This window comes from Oncorhynchus kisutch, linkage group LG21 (genome assembly GCF_002021735.2).
Source record: "Oncorhynchus kisutch isolate 150728-3 linkage group LG21, Okis_V2, whole genome shotgun sequence".
In the NCBI taxonomy this organism is placed as follows: domain Eukaryota; kingdom Metazoa; phylum Chordata; class Actinopteri; order Salmoniformes; family Salmonidae; genus Oncorhynchus; species Oncorhynchus kisutch.
Genome location: NC_034194.2, coordinates 22,256,550 through 22,273,901, shown reverse-complemented (window position 1 = coordinate 22,273,901; position 17,352 = coordinate 22,256,550). Strand labels below are relative to the sequence as shown.

General features: G+C 41.1%; 1 protein-coding gene across 6 annotated transcripts in view; it reads left to right on the top strand.

Annotated features, from left to right (window-relative positions):
- vegfab (vascular endothelial growth factor Ab) overlaps positions 1 to 17,117 on the top strand; it is a 31,407-nt gene extending 14,290 nt beyond the window's left edge. For 4 of the 6 annotated variants that reach the window (XM_031800465.1, XM_020454973.2, XM_031800466.1 and 1 more), the window contains 3 exons: positions 8,266 to 8,298; positions 15,309 to 15,452; positions 15,691 to 17,117. In XM_031800465.1, coding sequence (XP_031656325.1) covers positions 8,266 to 8,298; positions 15,309 to 15,452; positions 15,691 to 15,712 — 199 coding nt within the window. In that variant the 3' untranslated portion in view covers positions 15,713 to 17,117. Of the gene's footprint in view, positions 1 to 8,265; positions 8,299 to 13,434; positions 13,510 to 15,308; positions 15,453 to 15,690 lie in introns of all 6 variants that reach the window. The other 2 variants (XM_020454972.2, XM_020454974.2) reach the window with 1 other exon arrangement.
- Positions 17,118 to 17,352: the final 235 nt, after the last annotated feature.

The following is a 17,352-nucleotide window of genomic DNA, read 5'->3' as shown; positions in this document are numbered from 1 at the left end:
TTTGAAAACAAAACGTTTATTATTTCAGTGAAATACGGAACCGTTCGGTATTTTATCTAACGGGTGGCATCCCTAAGTCTAAATATTCTTGTTACATTGCACAACCTTCAATGTATGTCATAATTACATAAAATTCTGGCAAATTAGTTCTCAATGAGCCAGGCAGCCCAAACTTGCATATACCCTGCATGCAATGAACGCAAGAGAAATGACACAATTTCACCTGGTTAACATTGCCTGCTGAAACCCGTCAGGAAGTCCAGGATCCAGTTGCAGAAGGAGGTGTTTAGTCCCAGGGTTCCTTAGCTTTTTGATAAGCTTTGAGGGCACTATGGTGTTGAAAGCTGAGCTGTGGGTAATGAATAGCATTCTCATGTATGTGTTCCTTTTGTCCTGGTGGGAAAGGGCAGTGTGAAGTGCAGTAGGGATTGCATCATCTGTGGATCTGTTGGGACGGTATGCAAATTGGAGTGGGTCTAGGGTTTCTGGGATGTTGGTGTTGATGTGAGCCATGACCAGCCTTTCAAAGCACTTCATGGCTACAGACGTGACTGCTACGGTTCCATAGTCATTTATGCACGTTACTTTGGGGCTCTTGGGCACATGGACTATGGTGGTCTGCTTGAAACATGTTGGTATTACAGACTCGGTCAGGGACAGTTTGAAAATGTCAGTGAAGACACTTGTCCACTGGTCAGCTCATGCTCGGAGTGCACGTCCTGGTAATCCGTCTTGCCTTGTGAATGTTGACCTGTTTAAAGGTCTTACTCACATCGGCTACGGAGAGCGTGATCACACAGTCGTCTGGAACAGCTGATACTCTCACGCATGCTTCAGTGTTGCTTGCCTCGAAGTGAGCATAGAACTTTTTTTTCTGGTAGGCTCGTGTCACTGGGCAGCTCGCGGCTGTGTTTTCCTTTGTAGTCCGTAATAGTTTGCAAGCCCTGCCACATCCGACGGGTGTCAGAGATGGTGTAATACGATTTAATCTTAGTCCTGTATTGACGCTTTGCCTTTTTGATGGTTCGTCGGAGGGAATAGCAGGATTTCTTTCCCACTCCTTGAAAGTGGCAGCTCAGTGCGGATGTTGCCTGTAATTCATGTCTTCTGGTTGGGGTATGTACGTACGGTCACTGTGGGGACGACATCATCGATGCACTTATTGATGAAGGCAGTGACTGATGTGGTGTACTCTTCAATGCCATCCGATGAATCCCCCGAACATATTCCAGTCTGTGCTAGCTAAACAGTCCTGTAGCTTAGCATCTGCGTCATCTGACTACTTCCTTATTGATGGAGTCACTGGTACTTACAAGTTCCCTTGTAAGCAGGAATCAGGAGGATAGTTTATGGTCAGGTTTGCCAAAAGGAGGGCGAGGGCAGAGCTTTGTACTCGTCTCTGTGTGTGGAGTAATGCTGGTCTAGTGTTTTTTTTCCATCTGGTTGCACATGTAACATGCTGGTAGAAATTAGGTCAAACGGATTTAAGTTTCCCTGCAGTCAAGTCCCCAGCCTCTAGGAATGCCACCTCTGGATGAGCATTTTCTTGTTTGCGTATGGCTTTATACAGCTCGTTGAGTGCCGTCTTCGTGCCAGCATCGGTTTGTGGTGGTAAATGGACAACTACGAAAATATAGATAAACTCTCTAGGTGAATAGTGTGGTGTACAGCTTATCATGAGATACTCTACCTCAGGCGAGCAAAACCTAGAGACTTCCTTAATATTAGATTTCGCACACCAGCTGTTATTTACAAATATACACAGACCGCCACCCCTTGTTTTACCAGAGGCAGCTGTTCTATCTTGCCGATGGACCGAAAACCCAGCCAGCTGTATGTTATCCATGTCGTCGTTCAGCCACAACTCGGTGGAACAGATATTACAGTTTTTAATGTCCCGTTGGTAGGATAGTCTTGATCGGAAGTCGTCCATTTTATTATCCAATGATTGCACGTTGGCTAATAAGACTGATGGTAAAGGCGGATTACTCACTCCCCGTCGGATCCTTACAAGGAACCCCGACCTATATCCCCGATATCTCAGTCTCTTCTTCATGCGAATGATGGGGATTTTGTCCTTGTCAGGTGGCTGAAGTAAATCCTTCGCATCAGACTCATTAAAGAAAAATCTTTGCCCAGTACGAGGTGAGTAACTGCTGATATCCAGAAGCTCTTGTCGGTGGCAGAAACATTGTGTACAAAATAAGTTACAAATAACGTGAAAAACATACACAATAGCACAATGGTTAGGAGCCCGTAAAATGGCACCATCTGTATAGACATGTACATCTTTATCCACACTAGAGGTCGACCGATTAGGATTTTTCAGCGCCGATATTGATACCGATTATTGGAGGACCCAAAAAACCCGATACCGATTAATCGGCCAATTTTTTAATTGTCATTATTACAAAAATAATTGTCATTATTACAAAAAAAAAATATATATATATATATATATATATATATATATATATTTTTTGTAATAATGACAATTACAACGATACTGAATTAACACTTATTTTAACTTAATATAAAACATCAATAAAATCAATTTAGCCTCAAATAAATAATGAAACATGTTAAATTTGGTTTAAATAATGAAAAAACAAAGGAATATGTGCCATGTAAAAATGTGTGCCATGTAAAATATGTGCCATGTAAAAAAGCTAACGTTTAAGTTCCTTGCTCAGATCATGAGAACATATGAAAGTTGGTGGTTCCTTTTAACATGAGACTTCAATATTCCAAGGTAAGAGGTTTTAGGTTGTAGTTAATATAGTATTTATAGGACTATTTCTCTCTATACCATTTGTATTTCATATACCTTTGACTTTTGGATGTTCTTATAGGCACTATAGTATTGCCAGAGTAACAGTATAGATTCCGTCCCCCTCCTTGCCCCTACCTGGGCTCGAACCAGGAACACATCGACAACAGCCACACTCGAAGCATCGTTACCCATCTCTCCACAAAAGCCGCGGCCCTTGCAGCGCAAGGGGAATAACTACTCCAAATCTAAAAGCGAGTGACGTTTGAAACAGTATTAGCGCACACCCAGCTAACTAGCTAGCCATTTCAGATTGGTTACACCAGCCATTAGGCCGATAGGCTTGAAGTCATAATCAGCGCTGGCAAAACACACGAAAGTGCTGTTTGAATGAATGATTACGGGCCTGCTGCTGCTCAGACTGCTCTATCAAATCAGACTTAATTATAACATAATAACACACAGAAATACGAGCCTTTGGTCATTAATATGATAGAATCCGGAAACTATCATTTTGAAAACAAAACGTTTATTATTTCAGTGAAATACGGAACCGTTCGGTATTTTATCTAACGGGTGGCATCCCTAAGTCTAAATATTCTTGTTACATTGCACAACCTTCAATGTATGTCATAATTACATAAAATTCTGGCAAATTAGTTCTCAATGAGCCAGGCAGCCCAAACTTGCATATACCCTGCATGCAATGAACGCAAGAGAAATGACACAATTTCACCTGGTTAACATTGCCTGCTGAAACCCGTCAGGAAGTCCAGGATCCAGTTGCAGAAGGAGGTGTTTAGTCCCAGGGTTCCTTAGCTTTTTGATAAGCTTTGAGGGCACTATGGTGTTGAAAGCTGAGCTGTGGGTAATGAATAGCATTCTCATGTATGTGTTCCTTTTGTCCTGGTGGGAAAGGGCAGTGTGAAGTGCAGTAGGGATTGCATCATCTGTGGATCTGTTGGGACGGTATGCAAATTGGAGTGGGTCTAGGGTTTCTGGGATGTTGGTGTTGATGTGAGCCATGACCAGCCTTTCAAAGCACTTCATGGCTACAGACGTGACTGCTACGGTTCCATAGTCATTTATGCACGTTACTTTGGGGCTCTTGGGCACATGGACTATGGTGGTCTGCTTGAAACATGTTGGTATTACAGACTCGGTCAGGGACAGTTTGAAAATGTCAGTGAAGACACTTGTCCACTGGTCAGCTCATGCTCGGAGTGCACGTCCTGGTAATCCGTCTTGCCTTGTGAATGTTGACCTGTTTAAAGGTCTTACTCACATCGGCTACGGAGAGCGTGATCACACAGTCGTCTGGAACAGCTGATACTCTCACGCATGCTTCAGTGTTGCTTGCCTCGAAGTGAGCATAGAACTTTTTTTTCTGGTAGGCTCGTGTCACTGGGCAGCTCGCGGCTGTGTTTTCCTTTGTAGTCCGTAATAGTTTGCAAGCCCTGCCACATCCGACGGGTGTCAGAGATGGTGTAATACGATTTAATCTTAGTCCTGTATTGACGCTTTGCCTTTTTGATGGTTCGTCGGAGGGAATAGCAGGATTTCTTTCCCACTCCTTGAAAGTGGCAGCTCAGTGCGGATGTTGCCTGTAATTCATGTCTTCTGGTTGGGGTATGTACGTACGGTCACTGTGGGGACGACATCATCGATGCACTTATTGATGAAGGCAGTGACTGATGTGGTGTACTCTTCAATGCCATCCGATGAATCCCCCGAACATATTCCAGTCTGTGCTAGCTAAACAGTCCTGTAGCTTAGCATCTGCGTCATCTGACTACTTCCTTATTGATGGAGTCACTGGTACTTACAAGTTCCCTTGTAAGCAGGAATCAGGAGGATAGTTTATGGTCAGGTTTGCCAAAAGGAGGGCGAGGGCAGAGCTTTGTACTCGTCTCTGTGTGTGGAGTAATGCTGGTCTAGTGTTTTTTTTCCATCTGGTTGCACATGTAACATGCTGGTAGAAATTAGGTCAAACGGATTTAAGTTTCCCTGCAGTCAAGTCCCCAGCCTCTAGGAATGCCACCTCTGGATGAGCATTTTCTTGTTTGCGTATGGCTTTATACAGCTCGTTGAGTGCCGTCTTCGTGCCAGCATCGGTTTGTGGTGGTAAATGGACAACTACGAAAATATAGATAAACTCTCTAGGTGAATAGTGTGGTGTACAGCTTATCATGAGATACTCTACCTCAGGCGAGCAAAACCTAGAGACTTCCTTAATATTAGATTTCGCACACCAGCTGTTATTTACAAATATACACAGACCGCCACCCCTTGTTTTACCAGAGGCAGCTGTTCTATCTTGCCGATGGACCGAAAACCCAGCCAGCTGTATGTTATCCATGTCGTCGTTCAGCCACAACTCGGTGGAACAGATATTACAGTTTTTAATGTCCCGTTGGTAGGATAGTCTTGATCGGAAGTCGTCCATTTTATTATCCAATGATTGCACGTTGGCTAATAAGACTGATGGTAAAGGCGGATTACTCACTCCCCGTCGGATCCTTACAAGGAACCCCGACCTATATCCCCGATATCTCAGTCTCTTCTTCATGCGAATGATGGGGATTTTGTCCTTGTCAGGTGGCTGAAGTAAATCCTTCGCATCAGACTCATTAAAGAAAAATCTTTGCCCAGTACGAGGTGAGTAACTGCTGATATCCAGAAGCTCTTGTCGGTGGCAGAAACATTGTGTACAAAATAAGTTACAAATAACGTGAAAAACACACACAATAGCACAATGGTTAGGAGCCCGTAAAATGGCACCATCTGTATAGACATGTACATCTTTATCCACACTAGAGGTCGACCGATTAGGATTTTTCAGCGCCGATATTGATACCGATTATTGGAGGACCCAAAAAACCCGATACCGATTAATCGGCCAATTTTTTAATTGTCATTATTACAAAAATAATTGTCATTATTACAAAAAAAAATATATATATATATATATATATATATATTTTTTTTTTTTGTAATAATGACAATTACAACGATACTGAATTAACACTTATTTTAACTTAATATAAAACATCAATAAAATCAATTTAGCCTCAAATAAATAATGAAACATGTTAAATTTGGTTTAAATAATGAAAAAACAAAGGAATATGTGCCATGTAAAAATGTGTGCCATGTAAAATATGTGCCATGTAAAAAAGCTAACGTTTAAGTTCCTTGCTCAGATCATGAGAACATATGAAAGTTGGTGGTTCCTTTTAACATGAGACTTCAATATTCCAAGGTAAGAGGTTTTAGGTTGTAGTTAATATAGTATTTATAGGACTATTTCTCTCTATACCATTTGTATTTCATATACCTTTGACTTTTGGATGTTCTTATAGGCACTATAGTATTGCCAGAGTAACAGTATAGATTCCGTCCCCCTCCTTGCCCCTACCTGGGCTCGAACCAGGAACACATCGACAACAGCCACACTCGAAGCATCGTTACCCATCTCTCCACAAAAGCCGCGGCCCTTGCAGCGCAAGGGGAATAACTACTCCAAATCTAAAAGCGAGTGACGTTTGAAACAGTATTAGCGCACACCCAGCTAACTAGCTAGCCATTTCAGATTGGTTACACCAGCCATTAGGCCGATAGGCTTGAAGTCATAATCAGCGCTGGCAAAACACACGAAAGTGCTGTTTGAATGAATGATTACGGGCCTGCTGCTGCTCAGACTGCTCTATCAAATCAGACTTAATTATAACATAATAACACACAGAAATACGAGCCTTTGGTCATTAATATGATAGAATCCGGAAACTATCATTTTGAAAACAAAACGTTTATTATTTCAGTGAAATACGGAACCGTTCGGTATTTTATCTAACGGGTGGCATCCCTAAGTCTAAATATTCTTGTTACATTGCACAACCTTCAATGTATGTCATAATTACATAAAATTCTGGCAAATTAGTTCTCAATGAGCCAGGCAGCCCAAACTTGCATATACCCTGCATGCAATGAACGCAAGAGAAATGACACAATTTCACCTGGTTAACATTGCCTGCTGAAACTGGATCAGTAGTTATAACTAGTGATTATGATTGATTGTTTTTATAAGATAAGTTTAATGCTAGCTAGCAATTTACCTTGGCTTCTACTACATTTGCGTAACAGGCAGGCTACTCGTGGAGTGCAATGGTTAGAGCGTTGGACTAGTTAACTATGCGGTTGCAAGATTGGAACCCTGAGCTAACAAGGTGAAAATCGGTCGTTCTGCCCCTGAACAAGGCAGTTAACCCACAGTTCCTAGGCAGTCATTGAAAATAAGAATGTGTTCTTAACTGACTTGCCTAGTTAAATAAAAGGTATAAAAAATGTAAATACATTTTTTAAATAAAAATAATAATCGGAAATCGGCGGCCAAAAATACCGATTTCCGATTGTTATGAAAACTTCAAATCGGCCCTAATTAATCGGCCATTCCGATTAATCGGTCGACCTCTAATCCACACTATAGCATGGGGTGTAATGCCATAACACATACATTTTTCTAGCAGCAGACATTGATCGATAATGTCAAAAGCCGCACTGAAGTCTAACAAAACAGCCCCCACTATCTTTTTATCATCACTTTCTCTCAGCCAATCATCAGTAATTTGTGTAAGTGCTGTGCTTATTGAATGTCCTTCCCTATAAGCGTGCTGAAAGTCTGTTGTCAATTTGTTTACTTTAAAATAGCATTGTATCTGGTCAAAGACCATTTTTTTCCAAAAGTTTACTAAGGGTTGCTAACTGGCTGATTGGTCGGCTATTTAAGCCAGTAAAGGGGGCTTTACTATTCTTTGGTAGTGGAATGACTTGCTTCCCTCCAGGCCTGAGGGCACACACTCTCTATCAAGTAGGCTTAAATTGAAGATATGTCAAATAGGAGTGGCAATATCGTCTGCTATTATCCTCAGTAACCCTCCATCCAGGTTGTAAATGTTGATAGACAATAATACTTCTTCCACACTCACTTTACGTAATTCAAAAGCACAATGCTTGTCCATAATTTTGTCAGATATACTAGGATGTGTAGTGTCAGTGTTTGTTGCTGGCATGTAAATGCCTAACTTTGCTAATCTTGCCAATGGAAAAATCATTAAAGTAATTGGCAATATCAGTGGGTTTTGTGATGAACAAGCCATCTGATTCAATAAATGATAGAGCCAAGTTTGCCTTTTTGCCCAAAATGTAATTTAAGGTGCTCCAAAATTTTTTACTGTCATTCTTCATAGCATTTATTTTTGTTTCATAGTATAGTTTTATTTTTATTTAGATTACTCAATTTGCAGTATGTTTGCCAATCGGTTGCAATGCCAGATTTATATGGCATACCTTTTGCCTCATCCTTCTCAACCATACCATTTTTCAATTCCTCATCAATGCAATGGGATTTAACAGTTCTTTCAGTCATTTTCTTAACGGGTGCATGCTTATTAGTAAGGTAAGTGCTGTAAGGTAACATGTTTGTTTCTATCTTTCAGGCCAAAGAATGAAGTGAAAGAACAGAGACAAAAGTGAGTACAGACTCTTGCGCTTTGTTGATTTGAGAAGCGATGTCTATCCCTTTCATTGTCTTTCTCCTTCTATGTTTCACTGTTTTCCTTCTCCTGTGCTCACACATTTTTAGCATGTCTCTCTTAAAATGTGTGTTGTTACACACAGCATATCAAATGATCACTCACACTACCATGTGGCACCGATCCAATGAGCTTCCTGGAACTCACAAAGAATCACATCCATTTTATTCATTCTAATTTCATGGCCCTTTGAGCTCTCAGGTGAGCCACACGGAAAACCCCAAAATGCTTCACCCAGGTGAACAAGTGACACCTGATGAGGTCAATGTCCTCTGCTCCTGTCATCTAATGTCGTTTTATATACACCTGCTGCTCCTTACATTCCTCTGTTTACATTCCTTCTCTCTGTACCTGCCTTTAAGTATGTCTCAGGGTTCATTCCTTTACTTATGTTTTACAGGATCCTGTGATGTGTATATAACTGTGTGTTTTTAGAAACCCCCTTTAACCATTTTTTTGTGTGTGTGTTTATGGGTCTAGCTTTAATGGATTTCTTGTTTTCGTTCAACTTATTTTTCCACCTCTACATGGGATTGTCTAGTTGTCCTATTGCCTAAACCTACAGGATTACAAGGGTCTTTGGTTGTATTTAGGTTTTATATGTCATGTGTCCAGCGGTATAGATAAGGGTTTGTTTCTGAGACCCTATCTGACTGACCTTGTTTTAACCATTTATGAGTCTGAAGGCTGATGGCTTTAGTGCTCCCTGACCACCATGTTTCTACACTGAGATGTCCCAGGGGACATTCAACTCTTGTTTTTGATGCTACCGTGCTTTACTGTTTGCTCAACTTTTACATCTGACCATGCTGTGGTGACGGCAGGGCTGGATTAAGAAATCGTAGGCCCTGGGGCTTAGATATTTTCTAGGGCACCCCTCCCGTTTTCATATATGTACACCCTTTTGCAAGTGCACACTTTTTTTATGAGCCTAATGAAGAAGTAATTTAACTCTGAAACTTTTTAAATAAAAATATATCTGCCTCTTGGCGGTTGCAGTAAGGAAAAAATATATATACACATTTTAAATTTAGCTCTGCTTCAAGGGCCCCCTATGGCCTTGGGCCCCCGGGCTTCAACCCATGTAAGCCCCTGCATTAATCAGGCCCTGGGTGAGGGGCCTCCTGGGTAGTTAGTAGAGGTTGACCGATTATGATTTTTCAACGCCGATACCGATTATTGGAGGTCCAAAAACAGCCGATGCCGATTATTGGAGGACCAAAAACAGGCAATGCCGATTAATCTGCCAATTTTTGATATATGTATATGCAATAATGACATTTACAACAATATTGAATGAACACTTTTATTATAACTTAATATAATACATAAATAAAAATCTATTTAGTCTCAAATAAATAATGAAACATGTTCAATTTGGTTTAAGTAATGCAAAACCACAGTGTTGGAGAAGAAAGTAAAAGTGCAATATGTGCCATGTAAAAAAAAGATAAATTGTAAGTTCCTTGCTCAGAATATGAGAACATATGAAAGCAGGGGGTTCCTTTTAACATGAGTCTTCAATAGTTAAGAAGTTTTAGTTTGTAGTCATTATAGGAATTATAGGACTATTTCTCTCTATACCATTTGTATTTCATATACCTTTGACTATTGGATGTTCTTATAGGCACTATAGTATTGCCAGCCTAATCTCAGGAGTTGATAGTCTTAAAGTCATAAACAGCGCTGTGCGTCAAGCATTGCGAAGAGCTGCTGGCAAACGCAGGAAAGTGATGTTTGAATGAATGCTTATGAGCCTGCTGCCTCCTACCACCGCTCAGTCAGACTGCTCTATCAAATATCAAATCATAGACTTAATTATAATCTAATAATAGGAGCCTTAGGTCATTAATATGGTCAAATCCGGAAACTATAATTTCGAAAACAAAACGTTTATTCTTTCAGTGAAATACAGAACCGTTCCGTATTTTATCTAACTGGTGGCATCCATAAGTCTAAATATTGCTGTTACATTGCACAACCTTCAATGTTGTGTCATAATTATTTAAAATTCTGGAAAATTATTTACGGTCTTTGTTAGGAAGAAATTATCTTCACACAGTTCGCAACGAGCCAGGCGGCCCAAACTGCTGCATATACCCTGACCCTGATTGCACAGAACGCAAGAGAAGTGACACAATTTCCCTAGTTAATATTGCCTGCTAACATAACTTTCTTTTAACTAAACATGCAAGTTTAAAAAAATATACTTGTGTATTGATTTTTCAAAAGGCATTGATGTTTATAGTTGGGTACATTGGTGCAACGACAGTGCTTTTTTTTGCAAATGCGCTTGTTAAATCATCACCCATTTGGTGAAGTAGGCTGTGATTCGATGATAAGTGAACAGGCACCGCATTGATAATATGCAACGCAGGACAAGCTAGTTAAACTAGTATTATCATCAAGCATGTGTAGTTAACTAGTGATTATGTGAAGATTGTTTTTTGTAAGATAAGTTTAATGCTAGCTAGCAACTTACCTTGGCTCCTTGCTGACAGGTGGTCAGCCTGCCACGCAGTCTCCTCGTGGATTGCATTGTAATCCGCCACAATCAGCGTCCAAAAATGCTGATTGCCGATTGTTATGAAAATTGAAATCAGCCCTAATTAATCGGCCATGCCGATTTAATTGGTCGACCTCTAGTAGTTAGTCACAGTGGTGTTAATGATGGTACAAAAGAACTCTGAAGATCAATGGGCTTGATCAGTCATCCTATGGAAGCTAACTCTAGTCTAGGTTCACCCAATCATTGTACGGAAATGTTCCTTTGTCACATTTTATTATATACCCTGCATCTGTTAAATCTGCTGGAAGTGAATAGATTACCTGGAACTCATTGTACTGTTATATCAAACAATTTAAACAGGCAGATTGCTCAAGATTGACTTTGACATTGGACGTCTGTCAGTTTCCTGAGGGTGTCGGGAAATGCCTTCAAAACCGGACACTAGGGGAAACAGTGGGCGCTATTACCATCAATTAGGCTTGGGTTTTGATAGGGTGTTGTGGACGGGGGTGGTGGATAGCTGTCATCCTATGACTCTGGATCAGAAGGTTGCATGTTTATTCCCAGTGGTGGGCCCTCATTTGTTATTTTAAGCCCATCCAAAACATTAACACTTAAAAATGTGACGTTTGGAACAACTTCGAAATTTTGAGAAGTGCAAAAACGTCTAGTTATGCATTGAGCTTGTTGAGATCCATCAGCCAAGACTGGTGACCCAGATTAGTTGAAAGAGGCTGGGCTGACCCTTATAGTTTTCATGACATTATCAGCTAACCCATCTATGTGCACGCTTAAATGGCATTTGCCTCATGGAGTGCAACACATCTCCTTCGCATAGAGTTGATCAGGTTGTTGATTGTGGCCTGTGGAATGTTGTCCCATTCCTCTTCAATGGCTATGCAAAGTTGTTGTTTTTGGTGGAAACTGGAACACGTTGTCATACACGTTGATCCAGAGCATCCCAAACATGCACAATGGGTGACATGTCTGGTGAGTATGCAGGCCATGGAAGAACAGGGACATTTTCAGCTTCCAGATGATGGCAGTGGATGAATGGCACGACAATGGGCCTCAGGATCTCGATACGATATCTCTGTGCATTCAAATTTCGATTGATAAAATGCAATTGTGTTCGTTGTCCGTAGTTTATGCCTGTCCATACCATAACCCCACCGCCACCATGGGGCACTCTGTTGATAGCATTGACATCTGCTAACCGCTTGCCCACACGACACCATACATGCTGTCTGCCATCTGCCCGGTACAGTTGAAACCGGGATTTATCTGTGAAGAGCACACTTCTTCAGCGTGCCAGTGGCCATCGAATGTGAGCATTTTCCCGCGTCGGTTGCGACGCCAAACTGCAGTCAGGGTAAGACCCTGTTGAGGACGATGAGCATGCAGATGACATTCCCTGAGACGGTTTCTGATAGTTTCTCAGAAATTCTTCGGTTGTACAAACCCACAGTTTCATCTGCTGTCCGGATTGCTGGTCTCATATTATCCCTCAGGTGAAGAAGCAGGATATGGAGGTCCTGGGCTAGCGTGGTTACACGTGGTCTGCGGTTGTGAGGCCAGTTGGACAGACTTTCAAATTCTCCAAAACTACGTTGGAGGCGGCTCATGGTAGAGAAATGAACATTACATTCTCTGGCAACAGCTCTGGTGGACATTCCTACAGTCAGCATGCCAATTGCTGGCTCCCATCAATTTGAGACATCTGTGGCATTTTGTTGTGACAAAACTGTACATTTTAGAGTGGTCTTTTATTGTCCCCAGCACCAGGTGCACGTGTGTAATGACCATGCTGCTCAATCAGCTTCTTTATATGTCATGCCTGTCAGGTGGATGGATTATCTTGGTAAAGTAGAAATGCTCACTAACAGGGATGTAAATTAATTTGTCCACAAATTTTGGGAGAAATAAGATTTTTTGTGCATATTAAACATTTCTGGGATCTTTTGTTTCAGCTCATGAAACATGGGACCAACGCTTTACATGTTGCGTTTATATTTTTGTTCAGTATAGTTTACACGTTGTCAACAATCTAAGCCAACCCTGTCCATTTTGCCCCATAGTTGCGCAAGTGCCGGTTTTGTTGCTAAACAACCAACCCATCTATAGTCCAGTATCCATTTGGGAATGTTAAGTGTAGCTGAGGGAGTGTTTGGCAAAAAAAACAGCTTACACAGCTAAACTTAAATATTAAACTTGTGAAACCCTTTCTTTTTTTGGTCTAAGAATGTCTAGAAGCCAGTGTTCTTTTGATAATTTATTTAGCTACAACAGTGACAAAGTTTTAACTTCTAGATTCATGGGCCGTTCTGGCTCGGACAAGGCTTACTTGTCCAATTCTTATTTACTAGATTTATTGAGACCATTTGATTCTATTTCAGTCCATTTTCTCACTCCTGTAGCCTCTGTGTGAATGAACGATCAATTGATCGATTGATTTGATTTACTGACTAACTGAACTCGGAACTCTCTATTCGGTTGATATGTGTCTCTTTTCCTCCTCCTCTCAGATGTATCAGCGTTGTTGTGCTTCTTTCTCTTTTTTCCAGAAAACTCCGGAAAGGCAAAGGCAAAGGCCAAAAGAGAAAGCGAAAGAAAAACCATGACCAAAAGAATCGTGAAGCGTATGTCAGCTCAGCCTTCTCCTCTCCCAACCTGCACTTGAGTGTGGCACTTCTGATTATTAAGCTTATTTGGGAGGAGTTCATTTGCCCCTTTTTAATTAATTAATTTGCTCACTCACTATTCACAGCCCCACCACTCCACCCAATACCACCACCACCCAATCCCACCACATGCATCAATTGGCATGAGGCTTTTCTGAACCCCCACCCCACCGGAGTAGGTAGAAGTCGTCCCTGAATAATAAATAACATCTGATCCTATATCTATGGTTAGGGGTGACTTCAACCTCAAATCACTACAACTCACGCGATTCACCCATAACCCTGCCTCCATACCTCACTGCCACCCTCACCCCACCCCCCTGGTGAGAAGGAACCCTAGGGGAGATGGAGGGAAAGTATGGAGGGATAGGGTAAAGATAACAGAACTGAACCAACCAGCATGGCTTTTTGCTGACGATCTCAACTAATCCGGTATCTGTTGTGGGGATCATCCAAGGCCTACATCAGTGTTGAGTCTGTCTCGCTTTGCTGTGTCTCACACTCGCCCTTTCCCCCTTTCTTCTTCTGTTTCTTTTCATCCCTCCAAACAGGTTTTTGCTGTTCCGTCTGCCATATCTGGGCTTTGTTTGCAATGTGAGCATATGAGAGATGACAATCACATTGTTGTTTCTTTCTGGGTTATGTAAACCAACAAGTTGTTTAGCCCATTCTATTTGTGCGTTCACTTTGTCTCCATGGGTCTCAACAAAAGAAAAGTTTAGTTTTCAATAGAAAGAGTTGCTCATGTTTCTGCAATGGGTTTAATGTAAAATAATAGAGTTGTTCTGTTCACGTTGCTTTGCCTTTAGTTCTCAATGGAATGTCTGTTGGGAAAAAGGTTTGGTCCACTATCAACCCCTCTGTGTGGAAACAGAATGGTACAGTCTCTCTAGTGTTCTTTGTCATTTAAACCAGATCTATTCTCTTATCTACTGGTTCTCTATCTAATCTGTGTCTACAGGTGTAGGATCTTAACTTGAGCCAGTTTGCTACAGCAGGAAAATAATCCTGCAGGAACAGGAAATGTGGATTATAATTAATGGGTTCATAAATTTTTTTGTTACGGCAAATCAAGTCTGAAATTTTTACTCGCACTGCAAGTTTGCACTTCCTGCTGTGCAGGAAAATTCTCAGCAACAAATGAATGGTCATATTAAGATCATACATCTGTATGGGAAAAACAACACTTTTAATATTTTAATTCAATAAAATCGAATCCCATATCTTTACGCACAAAGACGACCTCTGAGTTTTATTTGACTATGTAAAAAGAGAGTTTTGGGATGTGTTGAATTTGACAGTGTTTTGTGTTGTAAGCCTCACGTAACTGCCAAAGCTTGCTGGTGCATGTCTAACCGAAACAATGCATACTGTACGTGGGCAAGCCAATCATCAAGAATCACTCCCCCCTACCACCCTACGAGACAGTAGGAGGAGGTCACCCTGCCAGCATAGGATGAGTTGGGGAGAGGGCAATGGTTTTGGGGGTAATTTTGCTGCTTGCAAAGAGTCAGTTTTTGTACAACCCTCCAGTCACATGCTACAATTCCTTCTTTACATACACACACATACAGAATTCACACATAGGCAGTGACACTGGGAGTATGAAGTTGCAGCATGTGTGGGTTGTCAGAAAAACAATTCCAAGGTTGTTTCCATATTAACACCATTCTAATAAACATCTCTTTCTCCTCCTCCACTCTCCTCTTCATCATCCTTCACTTTTTCCTCTCCTCTCTCTGTCTGTCTGTCTAAAGTCAGTGCGAGCCATGTTGTGATGGCTGTTCAGAGAGGAGGAAGCAGGGGTTCATCCAGGACCCTCTGACCTGCCAGTGTTCCTGCAGAAACTCCAATGCCCACTGCCGGGCACGTTACCTGGAGCTCAACGAGAGGACCTGCAGGTGTGTTGGTGTCAGGAGAACTTTTGTTTTATCACTCTTGACCTCATAGCTCGGTATGGTAACCAAGATGGTTTTTGGTGACATTTCCTGACCACATAAGAGCCTACCATTAGCCAAGAACCTGACCAAGACATTGGCGCTCAGTTCCCAGAGCACGAGATCAAGTGTGTGTTTCATACAACCATACAGCCCTACATCTCTGTTTTTAATGCCTGTCTTACTTCTCTTTGTCTCCCAGATGTGACAAGCCAAGAAGATGAGAGGCCAAACTTCAGATGAAATGACATGATGGAATATTCACAAGATGTTTCACAGCTCAGCACTTTGAACTTTAAATTCTAAGCTCATTTTCTCTGTGGAAAGCATTCCTCTGGACTGACTGAGAAACAGCGGAGAGAGAAAGAGAGAAAATGAACAGACAGAAAAATCATCCCAATGTAGATCTGTATATACTAAAGTATATACTAAAAGTACAGAATTTTTATTGCTGCTAAAAGAAAACTAACTAAAAACCCATCATTATAAAAAAGCAAACAGCTGTGTGGTTTTGTATTTCACTGGCGTGTGACCGGACTGCAGTTTTGTTGTAATTTCATTTATGCAAATTCTTCACTGGATATAAATGAGTGGTTATGTGTCGAATCAGAAACAACAACCTAGCTATGTGGTACATAAATCAGCAGAAAAGAGGAGGAAGAGAAGGGAGAATTTTCTTGGAGGGATGGAAAGTACTGACCCATAGACTCCCGTTGCAGGAACCCAATTGCAATGGCAGGACAGCCAATGGGAAAATGGGGATCTGTCACATTGTGACAATTTCTTTTACCTGAAAGCAAGTTCTAAAACTGATGTGTAGAACTTGTGGAATGCTAGAACTGTGTCTTTTGCTGCCCTTTCTAGCAGTGGAACTGGATTTGGAGTGCCATTAATACTTCTAAAGGGATACTGATGATTGATTTTGATATACATGGAAACCTCTAGAAACAACTGATACTGTAGCTTGATTCCATTGAGAAAATGTGCCTCAAACTGTGCTGATCACTTCAGAGTGAGAAATCCTGAATCTGCTTCTTAAATTATTTATTTGTTTTCGGGGGGGAGGGGGATGGTACGCTGTCTGCGGTTGAACTCAATACAGAATGCAATAGTATCGATGGCAAGCTCTCTGTATATATACTATACATACTTAATATCCCTTATGTCATAGTCCGCTATAGATAATTTATAATGTTAGAGTATTTTCAGTATTCAGTCCTCTACCCGTATTTAATTTGATCTATTTATATATATACAGTGTTATGTTCTTTTGGGTTTCCCCCCTCCCCGCTATGTGATGTCATTATCGTCTCCTCTCTGCCTAGCTACAAGGAGACACTGCTCTTGGCTTTTATAAGAAAAGAAAATCTTTATGTAAACATTCCTCAAATGGATCATTTGTATGGACGGCCTTTTTAAGGTGGGGGTGCTGCGTGTGATTTTCACCCTGCTCGTGTGTGTGTGTGTGTGTGTGTGTGTGTGTGTGTGTGTGTGTGTGTGTGTGTGTGTGTGTGTGTGTGTGTGTGTGTGTGTGTTTTTAGAGGCAGAGTAGGCTTATGCTTGTTTTGAGCTCCACCACGCAAATAACAATAAACCCTTGCTAAAAGAAAGCTTGGCCTACCAAGTCAATGCTTCCATTTTGTGTTTATATTACAGCTAGCAACCTACAGTACATTCGGAAAGTATTCAGACCCCTTGACCTTTTAAAAATAGTTTGTTACGTTACGGCCTTATTCTAAAGTGAATTAAGTAGTTTTTTCCCCCCTTATCAATCTACAGACACAATCCCATAAAGACAAAGCAAAAAACAGGTTTCTAGAAATGTTTGCAAATGTATATATAAAAAAATAACTGAAATCACATT